Source organism: Panthera tigris, chromosome D2, assembly GCF_018350195.1.
Source record: "Panthera tigris isolate Pti1 chromosome D2, P.tigris_Pti1_mat1.1, whole genome shotgun sequence".
NCBI lineage: Eukaryota > Metazoa > Chordata > Mammalia > Carnivora > Felidae > Panthera > Panthera tigris.
Genome location: NC_056670.1, coordinates 35,719,098 through 35,742,615, shown reverse-complemented (window position 1 = coordinate 35,742,615; position 23,518 = coordinate 35,719,098). Strand labels below are relative to the sequence as shown.

At 42.8% G+C, this 23,518-nt stretch overlaps 1 protein-coding gene across 17 annotated transcripts in view; it reads right to left on the bottom strand.

Moving 5' to 3' along the window:
• Positions 1 to 23,518, bottom strand: part of LRMDA (leucine rich melanocyte differentiation associated) — a 1,033,894-nt gene that overhangs the window by 410,447 nt on the left and 599,929 nt on the right. The window contains exon 6 of one of the 17 annotated variants that reach the window (XM_042961195.1): positions 15,958 to 16,257. The exons of the other annotated variants lie outside the window; for them this stretch is intronic. Within the exon in view, the coding sequence (XP_042817129.1) occupies positions 16,246 to 16,257 (12 nt within the window). The 3' untranslated portion in view covers positions 15,958 to 16,245. Of the gene's footprint in view, positions 1 to 15,957; positions 16,258 to 23,518 lie in introns of those variants that run through there. 17 annotated transcript variants of the gene reach the window in all.

Genomic DNA, 23,518 nt, shown 5'->3' with positions numbered 1-23,518 from the left:
ATACACCTAACATAAAATTTATCATTTTAGCCACTTTTAAGTACATAGGTCAATTGTATTTCGTATATTCACAATGCTGTGCAACCAATCTCCAGAACTTTCTTCATGTTCCAAAACTGAAACTCTGAACCGAGTACTCCTCATTCTTCCCTCCCCACTGCCCCTGGCACCCACCATTCCACTTTCTGTCTCTATGAACCAGGCTCCTCTAGTTACCTCACAGAAGTACAACCACACAGTATTTGCCCTTTTGTGACTGGCTTATTTCACTTGGCATAATGCCTTTAAGGTTCATCCATGTGTGAGCATGCGTCAGAATTTGCTTCCTTTTTAAGGCTGAATAATATTCCACTGGGTGTATAGACCACATTTTTTTTTTCTTCATTCATCTGTCAATGGACAGCTGTCTCAATCCACCTCTTAACTCTTCTAAATAATGCTGCTATGACTATGGGTGTACAAATATCTTTTTTTGAGACCCTGCCTTCAATTCTTTGCATAATTGCTGGATGATATTCCAGTTCTATTTTTAACTTTTGGAGGCACCATAATGCTGCTTTCCATAGTATTCTGTATCCCAACCAATAGTGTGCATAAAGGCTCCAATTTCCCCACATCCTCTTAACCTCTCTTTCATACTGCTACCCATAAGCAACCTCACAATGAACTGACTGCTAAATAAACCATACATCCTCAAACCAAACCTAGCCAAAGTGAGACTGGCTTCCCTTCAGCTGTCAGCCACCAACCCATTGCAAGATAAAGCTAATGCTTAAGAAAACAAGAATATCCTCTAATGCAGGAAGGATTGCTAGGCAACCACACTCAGGTCTCCACCACTTGAAGGGGTTGCCCTGAGCTCAGAGATGTTCCTCAGTAGCTACAAAGTGCTTAGCAGAAGCCTGTGCTAAGCTTCTCTAGGTATTTCATGACCCTTCTCCTCCCCCAGCGTTCAGTTTATTTTCCATCACCAGCATTGTCAGTGACTGCACTGAAAAGCTGTGTCAATCGCTTCTTTGTCTGAGGGAAGGACATTTATCATTTGCTGTTCTAAATCTGAAAACATCATAACCAACCCGTGGGTGTTGGCTCACATTACACTCTGTAATTTCAGTTAGTGAGTTAATGGGAAAGATGCATTAACATTCTGTTTGTGGTTTAAAATACATATTTACACAGTTTGACTTTTCATATCCCCAAACTTATAATTTATCCATCATTATGTTCCCTATTCTCTACTCTTAAACATGAACTGCCCTCATTTAGGTGATGAAAGATGGGGAGGCAGGCTGTAGTGGTTTCATGCATATGGAAAGCCGATCATCTCAACGCAGAGTGGTGCGCTCTCGCCCAGTGGTTGGGGAAGGAAAAGGCTTTGGCCGAAATCTCTGAGTTAATGGGTTCACGCAGAGTTGTTGCCTCCAAACATAACAGACAAGGATGACTGAGCTGGAGCCTTGTGTCAACTCTACCATTTTATGTTTGGGGCCAGACAGAGCCACCACTCTGACTGTGCATACCAAAAGCTCAGATTCCCACCCAGAGTGGCTGTTGAGGATCCCAGGACATTGGTAAACTGCCTATTTCATCTTCCTATTTTATTATAAAATACCTTCACTTAAAAATGTTTTTTAATGTTTGTATTTATTTTTGAGACAGAGCGAGACAGAGCATGAGCAGGGGAGGGGAAGAGAGAGACACACACACAGAATCCAAAGCAGGCTTCAGGCTCCAAGCTGTCAGCACAGAGCCAGACGCGGGACTCGGACCCACAAACTGAGAGATCATGATGTAGCCAAAGTCAGACGCTCAACCGAGTCATCCAGGTGTGCAAAAATATCTTCACTTTTTACCAGCACTTTTAACATCTTCAAATCATTCTTAAATCACAAGTGTTCCCCTGATTTTGCACTGACAAACTAAAGGAAGAAGTGTTGCCCCATAGAGAGGATGCAGGCTTTGGGTTACTAGGTTCAGATGCCAGCTCTGCCACCTGCCAGCTGTAGGAACTTGGGGGAGTCACTGGAATCCTGAGAGTCTCAGTGACTTTATCCATAATAGAGAGATGAAAGCTACTTTGTGAATAATGGCTGGTATTTGTGGCACACATCCTCAGTGCCAGGGCATAGCACTCTACCCATTACATCTCATTTGGTTCTGCTACAATTCTGTACAAAGAATGGCAAGCAAAGTGTCTTTTTCATCACTAGCCTCAGTGTCTTCTCCCTCAATGATACCCATAAAGGAGGAACTTAATTAAAAAAATGTTTGGTGTGTGTATAATTAATCACAGGGACATAAGAATTGTCATATCAAATTAATGAGAACAATTAGGAAGACTTTTGTCTAGGAAGAGAGTCAAAGACTAAGAAAGGTCCCATCAGAATCCATAGAATCATAACAAGGATAAATAAAAACACTTGTTCATTTTATCCTAGAATATGGTAAGGAAGAAGAGAATCTTGAAGATCAGGCAAAGGAGTTAATTTCAAGATGATGGAAGAATTATTTTATTGATCTTGTAAACTTACTGTCCCAAGAGTTGGTACAGGCTGACAAGACCAATGTATCACAAAAAGGTTTACGTAAACTCACTGATAGACCCAAAGGAACTGATTGGCTATCTAAAAAATAAATAATTAGGAAGTAAGTTGGGTGCCCATCAGACTTCCGTTTTGAGGGACTGTCCTTCCCTCCTGCCTGGCTTCCATTCAGAAACTGTGTGTTGTTTCCTAATTCACATTCCATTTCCCTTGGGGCCTTCTTGCTTGTTGGCAACCAATTAAATCCCCACCCTCAAACTCACAAGATACTCCGAAAAGAACATACATTTTAATGGAACTCTCCCAGAGAAAAGTGACCATATCCTGAATCAGAGGAAAAAAGTTTTGTGGGGAAGAGGAAGATACTTTGGGGGAGGGAGCTTCTCCCCACTGTGGTCATGCAGCCACATCCTCCTCCAGGGACTCAAGATGGCTATGGAAGGGGCAGAACAGAAGGTCCTCTCTTCTAGATTACAGCACTGACTCTCTCCTCCATGACAGTTCTCATGGTTGAAGAGTTTACACTCTCAAATACTGGACAAATCAAAGTCTGTGTCATTGAGCAGCATAATGGTCGCTAATTTATCTTTTAACTCCTTTTGGGCTTCAGCCTAAGCCCCTGTATCTTTGGCTCACTGGTCCTGTTTCTGGCCTCTGGAGTGGAATGGCAGATACTGATACCCTCCTCCTCTTGAAGCCCTTCAAGAGGCTTCAGATACTCAGCACAGGCCTTCCGGAATCCCCCTAAGTTCTTTCTTTTCCAGGCTAAAAGCTCCTTCCATAGTTTCTCTGACAGCCTAGCTTAGAGAACCCCTATTTACCCCCCTAAAATGCCTCTGTGACTGATTTTTCATGGTAGATGGGGATTTTTGGTCTTCCATGGGATAATAATCAGGAAAGCCTATGAGATGTAAATGCTCATCCTATGTGGAAGTTATAAAAAACATAAAGGCATACAATAAGTGTCAGAGTTTCTAGAAACCTTATAAATAATCCAGTCCCCACTCTACTTTGTAGAGGGATTGAAGGTCATAGGCAAAAACCTGGCTGAGAGTCCCAGCCCTACAATTTGTAGACAAGTGCAAATAGTTCTGCTCTAGAAGGCTTTCCTGGAGGAAGGCAGCACCTGATATGTTCTGCTATCACAGGATCATCCCTATGTAATCCCTCCACCTGACACTGGGGTGCACTGGCACACCACCCACCCCCCCAGGCGGATCCGAATGCCTGCCAGCACTAAGGATGATTTACAAGGCCTTGGGAGTTGATTTTCCAAGAAAACACTCCATATAATTGGCTTTGGTATATCTCTTCAGTGGTGATTTATTTGTCTAGGACAAGCCAAAGAACATCTCTCCCCACCTCTGCAAAGCCTCCGGTCCCTGGCCCTCCAAGTTCAGCAAGTTTCTGGCCAGGGAATGTTCTTCCTCTCCGCCCACTCAGCCTTTTTTTCTGTGGTTTGCAATCTCATTTGCTAAATATACTGAGATGCCCTGTACACAGTGGTCTATAGTTCCAAAGTGTGCCTGACTTCCTTTGGCTGGGCATATCACTCATAAATCACTGCGCTGGCAGCTGCCATCCATTTATATCTATGACCCACCAGGAATGAAAGTTCAAGTTCTTCCACAGTAAGGCCTTTTTTATTCAGGACCCTCCATGAGACTAGAACCTTCTTTCCCCCAACCTCCCCCACACAAGTACTTAGCAGAGTGGTAGGCACAGAGAAGGCACTCAGTGAACACTTACCAAACACAATGGTTAAAAAATATTCAAGACATAACTTTAAACTTGGCCACTTACTTAGGAGTGTTGAGTGACAATGGCAGGCCGAAGCTAAATTACACTGAGTGCAAACCCAGATGAGGAGCATGATGAAGCACATTCTGAGTGGGAGAAGCTAGGGCTCATTGAAGAAACAACCAGTAAAGTTTCTCCCACCTTGCAAACGGCTTCAGATGTTTACTAACCTATAGCTGCTTTCTACCAGTGCCATGGACATTACCCACTGCCAAGCAGTCGTTGAAGGATTTCCTGAAAGGTGAGGATCTCCCAGAGAGGGAAAGGTAGAGAGTGTGCTTTGGCAAGAGTAGGATTCTTTTATAAAGGTTTAGAAGGGCACTCTGGTTATCGCCACTGGACAGGCCCTATGTGCAATGAAATGCTCTGAACTCAGGTAGTGCTGGGCTTTCTTGAGAAAATGGGGTGTGGGCAGGGGCCAGAAGAAAATCAGAATACATCTTCACTGGCCCCCAGTAGAAAAGTTTGTTTTAATACATGTCAAGGGCAGTCTTTAAACTTGAGTAGAGTATAAACAATGGGGACAGGCAGTATGAAGCATGAAAAAGAGGAGAAGGTGGCACAGGGGTAGAAGTAGGCAGTCATTGACCCTTACAGTCAAAACAGGTGCTGAGGACAGAAGCAGACAGGCTATCTTCTGGTGATATCCTTCCAGAGAAGCAGAATTTGGTGGGGTTGGGAGAAAAAGCCAGGATCACTAAGAAAGGTGTGTTTAGGTGACATGAAAACAAATGCCTGGAGTCAAGTCTTCCCTCCAATCTGAAGACTGTCCTCCCTTAGTGATCCCCAGATAAACAAGATGGTGGGTGACAGGACAGAGAGCTGATTTCCCAGAATATTGGACAGTGCTGGAGCTAAAAGAAAGGAAGGTAGGGTAGGGCCCATTCACTAGTAAAGCAGCCCTAGCCTCCAGTCCAGCCCCAGCCCCAGCAAGGCCATTCTTCAGGAATGCATATGTGGGGCGAACACACTTGATCTTGGCTAGCGAACAAGGCTTTCTCCTCTCCGCTGCTCCAGGGGACTGTGGAAAATACAGTGCAAGATTGCATTACCAATTTCTGTTGGACTAACACAATGAAAACCCATATCTAATTTGCTGTCCACTATCCCCCAGGTCCCCTTCAGCATTTACTGCTTTCCAAATATCTTCCTCCCATTGAATATCTGTGTTTCAGATTATTTGTCCCCAGATGTATTAGGATGCATTTACTGCAGCTGAATCTCATCTAGTGATTTCCTGTCCATATGCCTGACAGCTCCAGGTCCCTTTATGTCACATCTTTGTCATTGGTGGGGTTTGTAATACCTCTCCATTTAGGGCAATATACAGATTTAATTAGCATATTCTTTATAACCTTTTCTAGGTTATTAACAAGGATGCAGAACACAACTGACACCACAATCCCAATGGCATCCTGTGGCCTCTGAGTCCCATTATGTGTCTGTCTCCAGTGTCATGATGAGTGGCCTATTCAACACACCAAAAGAGCTTTTGCCAAGTTCCTTTGACCATGAAGTAGGCAAAAGGATCCTCGGTCCAGTATAATGAAAATTACATTGAACTGGGACCTAAGAGAAGGAGATTCCAGTCTCAGTTCTGTTAATAATTATGAGCTATGTGACTTTGAGTTAGCCACTTCTATGTTCATTCAGCTAGCAGTGAATATGTTCGTAATTAATATTCATAAAAGATTGAAGATATTAATAGTTATGATAATTCTAACAAGACCTAATTTTTATTGAGCTACTACTATGTTCCAGATACATTACATATATTATTTGTACCCTTCACCATATACCTATGAAGTTTTGTAAGCTGCATTTTGCAGATGAGAAGATTGAATTGAAAGAATATAAAGGACTTGCTAAAGCTCACAATGGTTACAAGCTGTGACTTGAACTGACAGCTTTCTGCTTTGAAAAAAAAAGTGAAATATTCTTGCTAAGCCCCCTGGCTGCTTAAAGAGATGGTATTGAAGTCCAGGGCTCCTCTTCTACCAAGTTTTCCCTTCTCCTAGCTGTTTGTCCAGGTCACAAACACGTCTTCTTCAGGTCCTACACAGTGCTTTGGAGCATACTATGTGCCAAGCCCTCTGCTAGACAAAAGGCTTCAGCCATGATTGATTCAAGGTCCTCAAAAGTTGATTCCTGAACGTTGTCTTTCTTATAATATCCAAGTAAAGAGGGGTTACCGGGAAAGATTCTGTGGTCAAACAAATTTGGGAGACACTGAGTTAAGCAAGGTTCAACCAATTTTCCACAATGGTCCCTAGAGTATCTCTAAGGCCATTCCCTAAAGGAAAGAGAAGATGCATTTAATTGTAGGAACCTCTTAGGTGCAGCATCTCAAAAAATCAGTCCACCTTGGAACAGACTTGGGGAAATGCTACAGTAATGAACCCGAAGGGGACTGGTGTTTTCCAAACCACACAGCCTCCAAGCAAGCTCTTGCTTGGATTTATGGAGCATGGGCTGTCCAGAGATGGCCTTGGGCCCATGGACCATGTTGTCCAATGTTCTAACAGCATCTTTACAGTCTGAACTGAAAGCTCATAGAAGTCAGAGAAGGTTTTGGTTAGGGTTAGGGTTAAAAAAAGAATATGAAAACCTAACACATTAGTAAGCATACATACATATATAAAACAAATATGTATTAATTAGTTACAGGGAAGAGAGCTAAATGAGATCAAACTTATTAGAAATCAGAGGAATGCAAATTAATACAAGAATAATGTACAATTTTGCACCTATTAGACTAGAACAATTAAGAAGCCAGATGATGGCAAATGTTGGTGGGCTGTGGGTTTACAGGAACCCCCATGTGCTACTGGTAGGAGTGCAACCCAGCGGTTCCATTTTAAGATGTATATCCCATGCAGTTCTTACACAGGACCATTAGGTAATGTCAACAAGGATTTTCATTAGAGTATCATTTGTGGTGGTGGAGAGTTGAAGGTAACGGAGTTGAAAGTACCCCTGGGAGATGGTGGTGGAGGCCTGGCTTGGAGAACTGTGTACAGTTAGAAGCAAGGATTCAGTGGATGCATGGCAATGTGAACTAGACTGTATCAATTATACTTTCTTATTCTCTGTATGCTTGATGCTCTGGCATCTGGGGCCCAGCTGACTCTGGAAAGACTCCTCCTCCAGTGCTAACCAATGAGAGATCACAAATAAATCACCAGGTAGCTTTTCATATGGAAACTCAACAACCCAGGGCCCATTCTCTGAACCACCTTCTCTGTCAGGCTCTCAGGCTCCAAGAGGCAGTACTCCTCTCCCCTACTCATCCCAGAGCCAGGTACCAGGCAACTCAGGACACACCCTGTGTCTCAGAGCCTGATGAAATCATTCAAACTAGGAACCCAAAGCTGGCTTATCTTGCTTTCCCCGTTCCTTCCTGAAAAAAACACAGTAAAGCCTCTTGTCCATACTTTCCCCTCCCTCCCTATGCCTCCCAAGACCCACCCTGGTGCTTCCCCCATTTAACCCTGGCTGGTGTGGTAATCACCCTCCTCTTGGGAACCGTAACTAACAAGCTATCTTCTCAATGGCAATCATCTCCTGATCTGTTGACTTCACTGTACCTGATAATAAAATCTACATTTTATTTTTTTATGTTTATGTATTTTGAAAGAGAGAAAGAGGCACAGAGAGAGAGATGGAGAGAGAGAATCCCAAGCAGGCTTCACACTGTCAGTGCAGAGCCTGACATGGGGCTCGATTTCACGAACCATGAGATCATGACCTGAGCCAAAATCAAGAGTCAGATGCTTAACTGACTGATCAACCCAGGCACCCCCAGAATAGTGCTTGATTTAAAAACTAAGAAACAAAATAAAAAATATACATAGTACCATTTAACTCATTAAATGCCTTAAAACACTGTAAACAAAACCACAGACATGTTTTACAAGGACTCATTGGACATCGGAGTGGGAGTGCAGGGTGGGAAAGGGAATTAAGATGGGATAGAGAGGAGGAAAATAAATGAATAAATGAAAGAGAAGCCTTGGGGTTGGTTAGGGAGGATGAATCATATACTATCCTATATACACTCCATGGCTATAGCTGATTTTATATAAACAAATACTTCATAGGCAATCAAATAGTGATATTTTGATTTTTAAAATGGACCAGTTTTAAGTGTGAATACTACAAACTGGAAGCCAACACAAAATCTGATGCTGAACATATTGGGAAACATAAAAGTGCCACCAGGGCCGTTCCAGATACTTCTCCCTCAATTTTCTTCTCTGTCCTCAAAAAGGAAGTCTTTAATGGGAAGGCTGGAAGCAAAACTGGTCACTGCAGCCATGTTTCCCACCCAGAGTTCTTGGGTGGAAGCATCATGGCATGGAGACATAGCCCACTTTGAAAGGAGTTATTGCAAATCTGCCCATTTAAAGCATAAGCAAACTCTGACTCACCGGGGGCCTTTGGAAGAGGCATCTGCTTCTGAGTGCATAGTGCATTCCAGTCTCTGACTTATGTAGATGAAACAAATGGTGCCCTGGGCACACTCATCCACACATTGGTCTGAATTAGCTAATAAATCATAATGCAGTAGCTAATAACAGCCATAAAGCCTTTTGAGTTTTACAAGGTGTTTATAATGGGCAACTCACTATGATTTATATGAAAAACATGCGTCAGCTCCTGAGACAAAGCTGATATGTGGACAGTGGCCTTGTGGTGTGACCTCTAGCAAGCATCCAAATAAATCGCAGGATTTCCCCCTGGTGCAAAGCAGGCCACTGTCTCATACACATATTTTCAGGATACCACTTGGTAGGAAACTGAACTGCCAGGCACATGCTGGATCTTCCCTGATAATAGGCCACGCAGAAGAAGGTGATTATCTCAATGCAGCCCCATGTAGTAAAAGATGATAAATACCAAGGATAGGGCTTCGGGACCACCTATATGTTTGCCCCATGGGGTATAACAGAAGATATACTAAGTACATTCCTTTCCCTGCCAGTTGAGAAAGCAATACAGACACACAAATAGTAGAAAATATAATATGGTTTATGAGGGACTAGTTAAAGGGAAGCTCTGGGTCATGGGAATTCACTAAGGCCCTGATTTCACAAGCAGGCTTCCTAGAGGATAGGATCTGGTTGGGCCATGCAGGATGGGAAGAGTTTATAAGGGGGACAGGACAGGAGAGATAGTCCCTAGGAGAATGAGTGAGTCAGCAATAATAATAGCATATCCATTTTGAGAGAAAAAACAAGGAGGAGAAAGAAAAAGAAAAACTTGAGACATACTGTCCTAGGTGAACTGAAAAATACACTGAAGAACAACGGGAAATGAGGTCAGAAACGACAATGCAAAATCAGAGCTGGCATCAAATAGCCGCAGGTGTCCTAGACAGAAGGCTCTGTGCAATGAAGTTCACAGAATTTCTGCCAGGTAAAGACCAACCTAATTAAAGGAGATCAGCAGGATGAAGTCAGTCCTTTCCCTTTTTCCCTACTATTATAAAAACTGACACAGGATGACTTATCCATAGCATTATTTCTTAGAGGAAACCCATCTCCATCATTACCAGATGATTCTAGACTTGAGTCACAGCCTGGTCTCTGTGTACTCTGATGTCTTGGGAGAAAATTTTATCCACTTTGTTTATTTTCTTTTTTCCAACAATTCTCAGTTCGTTCCCCTTGGTTTACATTTAAAAATGTTGAGACTTTGTTTTTCTAATGGAATATTGTTCTTTTTTAATGTCCAGCTAATTGAAGTTGCAAGCTTTTTACCAAACTACCCCAACTCAAGGAGGACTTCATTGTGGAAAGCCACTTAGGACTACTCACACAATGTACACCTGAAAAGACCAACTCCTCTGAGCTGGGCAGTATTCTTTCCCAATGGAGGATACCTGGGCAGCCCAAGGAGAGGCGGGACAACTGCATCTTGCCCTTTCTATCTAGTGGTGCACATAGCTACAATCCTAACTCCCTATCATTCTTTCTTCCAGAGTCAATCTGAAATTTAAAAAATCAGTTTAAAAATCTCTGAAAAATTCTATCCATCTGACTCTAATAGAATGTGATTACAAAAGTGATGCTATTGGGGTGCCTGCGTGTCTCGGTCGGTTGAGCGTCTGACTTTGGCTCAGGTCATGATCTCACAGTCTGTGGGTTTGAGCCCTGCATCGGGCTCTGTGCTGACAGCTCAGAGCCTGGAGCCTGCCTTGGATTCTGTGTCTCCCTCTCTCTCTGACCCTCTCCTGCTCATGCTCTGTCTCTGTCTCAAAAATAAATAAAAACATTACAAAAATTTTTTTAAAAAGTGATGCTATTATAAGGTGTACAGATCAAGTTATTTATAATAGTCAATCTACAGCATCCATATGCCTTATCAGACACCCAGAGGAGGAAACATTTGAAGGCACCTCAGCACTGTAGAAGAGATCAATGTGGAATAAGACCTAAGTCAATCTTCCCTAGAAAGTGCCCCCTATGAAGGTTGAGGCTGTGTTTCAGTTACTTTTATACCCCAAAACCTTCCAAGGAGCCATATGCACTTAGTAAATATACATGGTGAGTGGGTGGGAGAAAGACCTGACAACCAGAGGCCTGGCTTTAAGTAGGTAGAAACTTTGGGAAAAGAATGAAGAAGAAGGTCTTCCCAAAAGGATGCACCTTAGGTCCCTTTTTGGCTGTTTGATGGAATGAGAAGAAAAGTTGTCACCTCTATTCATTAACTCTCTCACATCTTTGGCAAATATCCTAACTGACCTAGTGCTGGTTTTCCTCCTTGCAGTGAATGAACAACCCAATAAGATTCTCAAGAGACAAGAATTTCTGGTGCTCCACTCCCACTCTGAGAGTGGAAGGTAAAGGTGAGATAACAAGTTCTATACACCTGGACCAAGTACACCAGGGTGTATGTCCTGAGAAATAACCTGAAATATCTTATTTTGCAGCCTGATAAACCTATCTTGGGTTTGGGAGGTTTAATTTTCAATCTGGCCTGAAAATACTTCCCATCTTGAAGCTTCACCCAGGTCTCCTTCCATCTGAACCTCCAGTGGTAACGTTATCCTTGGTTGGCAAATCTAAAATGTACTTACTCTATCTTCTGAAAAACAGAGGATCCTGAGCAGCATCTTTTTCCCTTGACACTCCAAATTCTCTTTTGAGAAGACTCCAAAAGAATTTCTCCTAATCTTGAAACTCATATAAGAACATAAATAAATGGCAACCTCCCAGTAAAGACTGAGAAACCATGACCTTGGAAAGTCGACTTCCTTCTAGCATGATCATGTCCCTGATGGAGGACAGATCTGTCTCAACGCTTTTTAAAAATATGAATATTTTTCCTTTCATTGGTCATAGATAGCATAAATTGCCATTAGCTATGACAAAGACAGATAACCTGCCCTACAGGAGAGAGACAGCAAAAAGGCTGAATGCCTTGTCATTTTACTATAACTTGAAGATGTCCAGCTGTTTGTAGTACATCTCAAAATTTCACCCTGCCAGAAAAGCTTGTTTTAAATCAAAGCGGGGTGAAATATAATTTGCCTCTTAAAATACTTTGGTCATCATCAATTCTGAGTTTGAGGATAGTGGCCTGGCCCAGAAGCTCTTCCACAGTTTACAAAAGCGAACACCGGTGGTGTGAATATGTCAGCTGCTGCATGCCAGATACACCAGAACAAATGTGATTCCAAGGCCAAATCCCTGCCTCCAGGAGGCGTAGAGGAAGTCTCAGTGATGTGGAGCACAAAGGCAAGTGAACTGTGGTCCTAAACTAGGTCAAGTCAACCTAGTCCCCATCAGGCAGATTTGGGACCATCTGGAAGCTAAACACAGAACCTGCTTTTCTTTCTACTCTTGTGTGTAGACAGATCATACTCTTTTTGCACAACAGACCACAAATCTGCAATTAATGGCCCTTGAAAAAGTCATAGCCCACTCTGGGAGGCATGCACTGGCCTGAGTTCCAAGGTGGCCCCTCTAGAAGAGCTTCCATCACTATTTTGTGTCCATGGAAGGAACCCTACAGACAGTGCCCAGATTTCTCAGGCTCTCCTTTCCTGAACCATGTCTTCACATCCCCAGTACAGAAATCTCCAGAACAGCCAAGTTATATATTATATAACAGCAAAGCATGGGGCCAAGGGGAGACCTGAGTTGTGATCCCCTTCATTTCTTTCTGGAATATGCAGTGAATCCCACAACCTCTCTACCTCAGTATTCCACATTTGTGAGATAAGTGTGCAAAAGCTTTCAAAATTAATGTCTCTCCATCCTCACATTCAGGATTTTGAAACGAAAATAATTAAAAAAAAACAGAAAAACAAAAAAGGAAGAAAGAGAAAAAGAGGGAGAATGAGACAAAATTGTACTGAGCCTTCACTTTGTGCATGCCCTGGGATAAGTGCTTTTATAGGCATCATTTTCTTTAATCCAACAACCCATATTTCATTAGCCCCATTTCAAAGGTGAGGTAACTGAGGCACTCCTTTACACAAAGTCACAAAGCAAGTGCAAGAGCTGGGACTCGAATCCAGGTCGTTGAACCCTACAACCTGGGTTGTACAGCATGTCACCACAATATTCCCCTGAAATCACAAAGACCGGAAGCTTCAGGTACCACCTTGTGAGCCTGAGGTTATGTTCATGTGACTGCAGCACAAAGTCAGAGAGAGACCCTCAAAGATAGATGCTCTAAGTTTCTTCATCCATTTGATAGATGAGGAATCTGAGCCCTGGAGAAACTTGGGAGGGAGGGAGAAACTTGCCCAAGAACACCCACGGGCTGGCTGTTACAGTACAACTGACACACAAGCTCTCAGTGTGGTGGACATTGGTCGCTGTTTACCAAAGACATCTTCTGTTCTTTATGGGTACTCAGCTAAGCAGCTGTATTAGTTCACTCGTGCTGCCATAACAAACACCACATTGGGTGGTTTAAACAACAGAAACTTTTTCTCAGTTCTTGAGGCTGGAAGTTCAAGATCAAGGTGACATGGCCTCTCTGCTTGGCTGGTTAACAGCTGCCCTCTGCATATGGTTGTCCCTCTGTGAATGTATACCCCTGGAACCTCCCTGTGTGTCCTAATTTCCTCCTCTTGAAAGAACCACAGTCATGCTGGATTAGGTAACCGGCCCTAAGAGCCTTGTTTTCATTCAATCACCTCTTTAAAGGTCCTATCTCCAAATACGGTTAAATTCTGAGGTACTGGGACCTGGGGCTTTAACATATGAAGGCAGTGGGGGCGGGGGGCGGGGTAATTCAGCCCCTAACAGCTACATTTCCCAGACTCTCTTGCAGTTATGACTGTTCATATGACTGGGTTATGGCCAGTGGAACAGGGGCATTAGTGAGGCATTTTACCTCAAAAGCAGGCCCATAAATCATTCAGACAATCCCCCACACTCTTGCTCTTGCTCCTTCCCTTGGCTTCCATGAAGTTAAGATTGCCAAGACCTAAGGAAAATGGAGAGCCATTGGATAAAAGGAGCCTAGGTCCCTGACTCCTCACTCTCCATCCATGTATCTTCTGTGCACTGAGAGTGACTAAGCCCCCAAGATTCAGGGGCTGTTTGTTATAGCAGTTAGCCTCTCCTGACTAATACACCCACCCCTCAACCAGTATTCATTCCATTACATACCAAGGGTCAGTGAATACTACCAAAAATGAGAAGTAAATTAACAGACTGGCACCAGTTCCAAGGTCAATGAGCAACCCAGGTGGGCTGCAGAAGAATGAGAGAAAAAAAACACTGGCCTTTTTTGGGGTACCAGGCCTCTCCATGAGCACAGATCTCTAGAACCTCCTCTCACAGACTCTCATGGGGTCTCCTGGCCCCTCCTCCCTACAAGGCTAATAAATGAGAGGGGGAGGTAGGGTGCACATGACAATGATCCCTTTCTTATTTAAACAGACCATTTTTCTCCCCAATAAATGCTTTTTTTTGTCAGCTCAAATAGTCCCCTTTGATAGAAACCTGAAAATAATTAGCCTTAATAGCTCTGCTGTGAATAATGTGCACAAGAAGGAGGTAGATGTTAATAGGAACCTTCCACTCCAAAACTAAGTCACCCTCTCGGCCTCCCTCCCCAAAAAAGAAATGTAACAAGAAAAAGATTATAGGTTTAGCACTACTTGGGAATAAATGTATATTTGAAATAAATGCATGAAATCCTTTAAAAACAGCACATGCTGAAAACTTCATATTTAGTTTGATTTGCTTTCCAAATCACACAGACTGCACAGTTGCATACAATCTTTAAACAAGTACAACCCCTGAGAAGTGTGGATAGATTTAAGAGAAATAAAAGCACGATCAGCCAGCTTGTAATCTTCTTTTCTCTTTTTTCCTCCCCAAAGCTGCATTAAATTGCCTATTGAGAACAATAACATATTTGTGCTTTTATAGGTAGATGATTGGTATTATGCAAAGATTTGGCTAACAGTCTAAAGGCACATTCACACTGATCAGGAGTGCATGCTGCTAATAATTTTTGGGATGCTCTAGGGAACCCATAATTCCCTGGGACTACAACCTAGCAGGTCAATGCAGGCTTTGTGGGAGCTCCCACAGATTCTAAGCCTCCTTCCCAGAACCATTCCAACCAATCAGACCTGGGGAAACCCATTCCCAAAGAAAGCTTTGGAAATGTGAAGTACCCCTTTTGCCCTACATTCTTCCTCTGGCCAGGGTAGGCATGATGACTCATCCAGGCTGGACAGGCAACTTAAAATGGCAGCTAGGCATTTGTATGCACAACCTAAAGCTGCTTATATGTCCACACCCTGAGATGCAATAAATTCACTCCTGGAAAATTATCCTAAGGCAATAATTTAAAAGAAACACACTGTGAGACAGAGTGACATACATCCACACCCACCTACCTACTCACCTCCCTCCACACACAAGTAACAGTATTTTATACACAAGATTAAAGTATAGAAATGGTGGGGAAATGGTTTACTAATGGATGGTACTTTCATCAATTTGATGAAGAACTGCACAGTCCATCAAAAGAATAAATTTAAGGACTATGAAATAGCACAATACAAAAAAAATTAGGTAAAGGCAGAGAGCATTAAGCACACATATAATACCTATAGAAAGGGATACAGCTTAGAAGGGAACAGAACAAAATGAAAAGTCACAAGAGTTAGCATGTAGGGAATACAGTTGAAAGATTTTCTTTGTTAATTTCCCTTAATGGGATCATAACATTGTTTTTAAAAACATATAAAAACAAAATAAAACAAAATGAAATGGTCCCTGGGCCTTTTAATCTTTGATTACCATGTGTACGTCAGAGCCCTGAGATTCAAAATCCAAGCTCAAATATAATTTATAATTCCCCTTTTAGGAAATTCAGGAATTGCTTCCTAAGGAAGTTTGTGAAGGGTGGTAATATTTGGTTGCACGGACAAATATAATCAGACCGTTGCCAGACTGTTTCATCTGAGATACAGAAAAAGAAAGTTGCACATAAGCATCTAGAAACATGGAATTTGGGAAGCCCCATTACAAAACTGCTCCACAGAGAGATCTGTTTACACACACACACACACACACACACACACACACGCACACACACACACAGGTGCAGCAGCAGCAGCAGCAGCAGCAGCACTAAAAGAACTTTTGTTGTCATATAGTACAACTTACAAGAATAACTCACATTTTCTACAAACCGGAAACCCAAAGGAAAAGGCTGTATTGCACACCTCACATTCATCTCTAGGAACAGCTAAGTGACGTTGGCCATCAGCACGGCTCCTGCTCCCCCTGCACCAAATATGTCTTTCTGTCATTCCTTACATGCTTATTCATACCTTAGAGAGGTGAGTGAGGCAGGGAACTTCCTCTTCATTCTCCATGAAGCTCACACTGATTTCTGGCTAAGTGGCCTACCTTTTCTAACGGCTGTCCTAGAGAAATAATAGAATGTCACTGAAAGAGGGACCTGAAGATCTCACCTAAATTACTTTTTTATTAAATCTTTTTTTTTCAAAAGAATTGTTTCTCTTTACTGAGCACCTACTATGTGCCAGGCACCATCTCAGATGCCTAGCATGCATCTGTTTCTTATTGCCGTAACAAACTTGCATGGCAAGTGTCATCCCCTGACACAGACGGGAAAAATTATAGCTATGGGGTGACTTGCCCAGGGTCACACTTCTTGAAGTGGTAGAGAGAGATCGGAATCCAAATCTTGGGACCCCTTGTCCCGAGCTCTCAGAAAAACCATCCGTGCCTCTTTGGCACACTCGGGGGGAGGGGGGGACTCAGCATGAGCGGCTTTTCTGCAGGGGTTATAATTAGTTGTCTGGTCCCAGTTGCTTGCAGGGTAAACAATGCCTGATAAACCCACAATGCTGTAAGTATTTATTACATTGCAATCCAGCTGCCAACTGTCTAACCATTTTAATAAAAAGCTATTTTCTAAGGTTTATGTTTTATTGCGTGTATGACTCCCTTATTGGTTAGCATTTTGGAGTTGTGGAAAAGGTTATGAATTTAGAAACTGGCTGCATTCATATCATATTTAAAACTTAATGCTATTTTATTAAAGACATATGGGCCTCCAAAGTACACATATTAAATGTCATGTAAGAAAAGTAGCAGTTTAAATCATGGTCAAATTCATTTTTGACGTGACTCCTGAGGCTTCCCAAGATCTGAACTATTTCTTTGTAAATCTGGCAGTTTAACCACACTCATAAATCACTTTCAAAGCATATTATTTCTTAATTTTACTGCATTAGAGAGCGTTTGGCCTACACAGTGAACTGTTTGTAGCAGTTATGTGAACAAAGTTGCACATTTAGTCATATAATGTGCAAGAGAAGTGGGGAGGGGAAGCGAAGAAGGAAGAGCTTTTCATTCTTCAGTCTGTTTTACTTACTCCTTCCATTTTTACCTAACCAAATGCAATTCATAGCATTTGGATTGGGCCTCTGTAAGCTCAACATGCAGAAATCACCAGTTAGTACTGAGGGTTTTTGGAACACAAGGAAAACAAAAAGAATTTGTAACTGAAACTTTTCCAAAACATCCTGTGACTAGAAATTACAATGGGTACAAAAATTAGACATTTTAAAAAATATTATACTTAATTGAAACAGATTTTTTTAAGTGTGTGTCTTTGGGTAATACAGCTCTTGGTCATTTTCTAATTATCCAGAGATGCAGGATCTCAACCTGGGGTTTTCAAAGCCCTTCTCATGATGAGATAATATTCTCTGGACGTGTGTAAGGACCCCTCTGATTTCACTGCCTGGATTTCTCCATTTTACTATGGGGTAGAAGGGGTGGACTCCAAAGACAAATTCCAGGATCTCACCATCGGCCTTGATTTCTAGATTCACCCAGGGAGTTGAAGGGGGATGAAGAGAGTTGAGTCCAAGGTCACGCAAACGAAAGGGCTTAGGGGTTTATCTCTGCAAAGCAGAGACCCCTTTGCTCTAAGTGACATCCACTTGGGGCTACAGCACTGCCGTCCTCCTGTTTCCAGCAATGACAATGGAGCGGTCTCATCCTCCATACTATACTCACTTTTCTTGTGCCTCCTTTTCCCCCTGGCTCTCTCCTTCCACCATCCCCATAAAAACAAACAGGACTTACGCAGTGCCTGGGGAGATCCTCAAAAGGAGGGCCCAGGGCCTCCCCAAGATGATCCTGAGGTCTTCTTTCCCTTGCCATATTCCCTTTTGATAGGTGTTTTATCCTCATCAGAAGGTAGATGCTTAACAAAAGCCTTAGAAACATTTTATTTAAAATTCAGTTTAGCCACCAGATATATAGGGCAATACCCCCTCTGTGGACTGAATTATGTCTCCCAGAATTCATATGTTGAAACCCTAACCCCCAATGTAACTGTATCTAGAGATAAAATCTTTAGGAAGCAAATAAGGTCAAATGAGGTCAAAAGGGTGGGGCTCTGGTCCGACAGGACTGTGGCCTTATAAAAAGAGGAAGATTGGTCGATCTGCTCACTCACTCTCTCTCTCTCTCCCCCCGCCCCTCACAATGTGAGGGCTCAGCAAAAGATCAGCCATCTGCAATCCAGGAAAAGGGCTCTCATCAGAACCAGACCATGTTGGTACCATGATCTGGACTCCCAGCTCCCAGAACCATGAAAAAGTTCATTTCTCCTCTTTAAGCCACTCCATCTATGGTGTTTTGATATGGCAGCCTGAGCTGGGGCACCTCAAGCCAAATTTACCTTCCCCGTGTTCACCCACATAAACCAATGATATAACAATGCCACGAAAAAATAACTGCTTTGAAATTACACAGCTAAGAACACTAGCTGCCCCTGGTTCCACATACCAGAGACAGTGTTAGCTCCTTGAATATATTATCTCATTTAATTTTCACAACAAACATGGGAAAGAGGCATGGCCTGCTCTGTATTAACAATGGAGAAATAGCAGAAGGGAGAAGTTCAGCCTTTACTCCAAAGTTGACATGAAACGCTGAATGGGACTGCCCTCTAAATGGAACAGCCAATCTGACAAGAGCCCATGAACAAAATAAGAATCATACGTTTCCTATGGAATACAATAGCCAATAAATTCAGATTTTAAACCTTCCCAAAAGAGCAGCTGGAGGCAACTCCTTGAATCATGTCAAGAACAAAAATGAAGGTTGGGTGGTGGGAAGGAATGAATAAAAATGGGCCAAATAAAGCACAGGAGAGGTCACTAAGCCATATAGCCTCTGTGACACTTCAAAATGCCAACAAAAACTAAGTGATTTACTTCTAAATTTCACTCACGAATTAAAAGCTTTATGGAGTGGAAGTCCCACTTAAAATTCCCCACTTCAAAAAAAAAAAAAAAAACAGAAAGAAAGAAAGGAAAAAAAATTACTGCTTTGGAGCCTAGACAGAGAGCATTAGTTCACTGCTGAAAAAGAAATAATGAGTTCTAATTCAGGTAATGTAGCTCAAAATTTACTGCCATATTTTAAAATGCACATGAAAAATAAAATTATCCTAAAATGTCCTTGGTGAAAAGGCTGAGTGTAATTGCTATCACTGACAATAGCATTGAACTTAGCTAAATTAACATCAAAGGAAGCCCCAATTACAGAGCATCTGTGCATTATTGATGGTGCCCTGTCTGTTAATCTAAGACACTCTACTGTAAGGAGCAGAAAAGCAAATAAAAGAGCTAATTGTACCACCAGCCTTCAGAGACCCTAAGGGCAGACCTGCCCTATCATGCTGGTGAAACACAACTTTGCCTGGTCAGAGGGTCGGTGAGGAGGCGTCTGGAGCCAGATCGTGTACATGGGCCCCAGAAAGAAGCCATGGCGACCAGAGTCAACAGAACCATGAGGAGGCAAAAACACATTTACCCCAGAGTTATTCCCAACTCACAAGCTGGACTCAGCAGCTACCTGAGAACATAGATGGCCCTGGAGATCTGGGCGGGGAGAAACGAGCTCTCTGGAGAAACAGGCAGTTGAAAGGCCTCCTAACTCTTCTTCCTTACAATAAGAAACTCCTTCTTTTTACTCATCAAGGATCCATTTAGGGCAAAAGGCACCTTTGGGGGAAAAGGTAATTTATTCAACGAGAAGAAGCTCTCCTTTGAGCATCTGGCTCCTCACTGAACCCAACTGTGTTGAGGATGAAAGTGCCATTACTGTAGCTCATGCTAATACCTATGTATGCCTTCCTGGCTCTCACCTGGATGATCTCCAACAAGTATGTATTAGCCACATTCAGACAGACAGATCACATTTTTATTTCAATCAAACTCTGTGAAGACTCATGCCTCTATTCAAGTTGGATAACCTAAGAGTATCCCATCACTTCATCCTATCTATTTATTATTGTGCTTCTTAGGCTTTTGGGGACAATGAAAACAACAAGTAAATGTTAAATAATAGAGACATCCCTTCCATCACTAAGCTTACGTGAGTTGTATATCTTCTTGAAGTTCATTCTTCTTGTCTGCTGTTAAGAGCTGCCTTGTATCCCCTCCCCAAATTGACAGGTTTAAGCCACAGCTCCCAGTAGCTCAGAATGTGATTATGTTTAGAGACAGAGCCTTTAAAGAGGTGAATAAGCTAAAACGAAGCCATTAGGATGGGTCCTAATCCAATATAACTAGTGTTTTAATAAGAAGTGGAAATCTGGACACACAAAGAGATAGCGGGGATGCGCACACATATAAAGAATACCGATATGAGGATACAGCGGGAAGGCAGCCATCTGCGTGCCAAAGAGAGACGCCTCAGCAGAAGCCAATTCCCACCAACACCTCGATCTTGGATGTATAGCCTCCAGAATGAGAAATGAATTTCTGCTGTTGAAGCCACCCAGGCTGTGGTATTTTGTTACAGCAGCTCCAGCAAACTAGCACATCTGCTATTAGTTGTAGGCAGTGTGGAAATAACCAGAACTCACGAGCAGAAATTAGGACCATGCCATCTTCATTTTTCCCTTTTTCCCTAGCCATAGAATTATAAATACTATTAACATGAATCAAAGTTAACTTCAGAACAATGTTCATGACTTTCCCCCAGTGGGCCATCCATCCAGCAGGCTTCCCTGCCTTCTAGGATGTCAATCTGCCTGGGGGGTTCAGGCTCTACCATCTGATGTTTCCACAGTCCCAGAAGGGACTTTCTAAGGAAGGCAGAACTTCATGAAGCCACAGAGTTCACAAGGAGAGAAAGCAAGGCCCTGGACTCACTTAGGGGTAGGGACGCTGATGCTTTCCTAATGTCCCTTCATTCAGACCTCAGTTGCTAGCCTTTTTTCTCTGTTCCTAAACAGCCCACTTCTTCTCATTCCTGGGCTCAATCACCAGGCTCAAAGCAAAGAGTTAGTGGTGTGGTGAGTGGCAAATGGCAAGTGGAATAAAGCATGTTAAGGCCAAGGTGTTGTTCAGGCTGACCAATGCATGTATCACTGGGGAGCAGCTCCCTGCCAAGCCCTGACACTGAACACAGAAGGCAGTGTAATGTTAGCTTGAAACATGCATAACTTGAATGCAGCACCCCAAGTGTATTCTATGAGAATCCACTTTCTTAAGGAAGCATCTTTATTTTTCTCTCCTCTTTTCTTTCCTCTCAAGCTAATTTTTAAAAATAACAAGAAACCTAAATTGCAAAAGCAAAATACCAGATACTATCTTCTCAAGTGGATCATGAAAATGTCAAGCTGTCAAGGCACAGTTTACAGATATAATCAGTTATAAGGGCTCCATATCAATCATTACCAGAGACCCCATGAGTAAGGACTTTTCATAGCCCACTTAAGGAGCCTTAAATTCACTCCTTAAAACTGAAGCAACTAATACCATAGTGGACAGGGTCTTTTGGGAAAGAAAATTTCAAATAACTTTTTAGAAAGCCATGGATCCATTTCCAAGGGAGCTATTACTGGATCTCTGACAGCCAGCAGCTTCTTCCTTATCCCATAAACTGAGCTGCTTACTACCACCCAGACCTGCCCCCAAAGTCCAAGGGAGAGGACTCTCAACTTCAGCTTTGACCTCTCTGGCCATCTGAGCACCAGCAGTGGCCAGGGCACTTTGAACGCTGGAAAGCTTTGGGCCAGTCGCTATCTCTCACAGATTTCTACAACACCTGCTCTGCACACAGCACTATTATTCCCTTTCCTAGCACGGACATTCCCATACCTTCCTCCCACTTCAAACCTTGCCAAGGTTCTTCCTCATCCTCAAATTAAATTGCAAATTTGGCCTAAGAAACAGAAACACAGCTCATCCCCTGCAATTCTCTGCCTAGACCATGCATTTCACCATGATGGGCTGGCGGAGGGAGTGGTCAGAAGGTCAAAATGGTAATTACAAAGTTACCTTTGGCTCCCTTCCATATCCTGGCCTTCCTACTCTTTTACTCCTACCTCCCATATTTTCATGCCTGTTAATGAAATTTAAGATACAGAGGCAAAAGAATGTGCGCTTTGGAGACTTACACAGACCCAAGGAAGAACCCGATTCTACGTTGCTCTGTAATTTGGGGTGATGTAACTTCTCCGATCATCAGTTTCCTCATTTGTATGTTCAAGTTCAAGGAGACATACAGAGATACTATTGTTAGTCACTGACACAATATCTAGTACACACTGGATACAATACATGCCACGCATTATATATTACTCATCTATCAGGGAAGTTTCAACACATCTAATAATGTACTACTGGGCAATCAGTCAACCCTTAGGCTGGCCTTGCAATCCTAATTAGTGAAGCATCCAGAAAGCCTGTATAAGTTGGTGCTGTGACACCAAAAACTAAAAAATTGTATCCTAGTTACAAGCTCTGGTTCAAGTGGCCAGGGAAGGACCAGAGGGCAAGATGCTTGGATGGATGGCCTACCTATTAGGTTCCTGCAGCAATAGTACTCAAAATCCTAGTGGCTTACAAGAAGTTATTTCTTGTGCAGAGGTCTGTGGTTGGCTAGGGTAGATGTGCATCAGGCTTCAGCTTAGGTTCAGGTCTGCTCAATGTGTGTTTCGTGTTGTTTTCATAGCAAGTGGCAGACATGCAAGAGGACTGAGTGGAAACACATGGTACCTCCTAAGGCCTTGGCCCAGAATGGGCATGCTGTCACTTCCACTCACATCCCATTGGCCAAAGCATCACATGGCCAGCGCCAAAGTCAGTGGGATAGGGAGGTAAAAAGAAATACACAATTTTAGACAAATAGTGAAATCTACCACATTTGTCGCAATTGTGAAGTCCCGAGGCTGTACAACATATCCTAGGGATCTAATCCCCTACAGAATGCCACTTATTTCCATGACTCCCTAGGCATGGCTCTGTCTAAAGACCTGTGGACAAAAGTGAGCATGGTAGAAGGAGACCCAAAGGAGGCAGAGTATGCAGCTGAGCCACTGGGATGCGGTGAAAGCCAGTGACTCCAACAGAGGTACAACAATCTCTCATGAGGCATGAGCCTGATGGAGAGTGACACCTGCACTGTGCTCAACACCTGGCCAGGCCCCATGGACTTGCAGGAGAGGCTCTGAGAGACTGCCTTCAGCACCAACAGTTCAGTTTCACTTTCCTTCTTCCCTCTTTGGATTTCAATTCTCCATCCTCAGGGCTTTGCCAGGGCACAGGAAATACAGCTTTCCTGTCTACCTCCGATTGCAGAGGGTTGCTATCCAAAAGCAAGGCAATGAAGACATACCAAAATTGC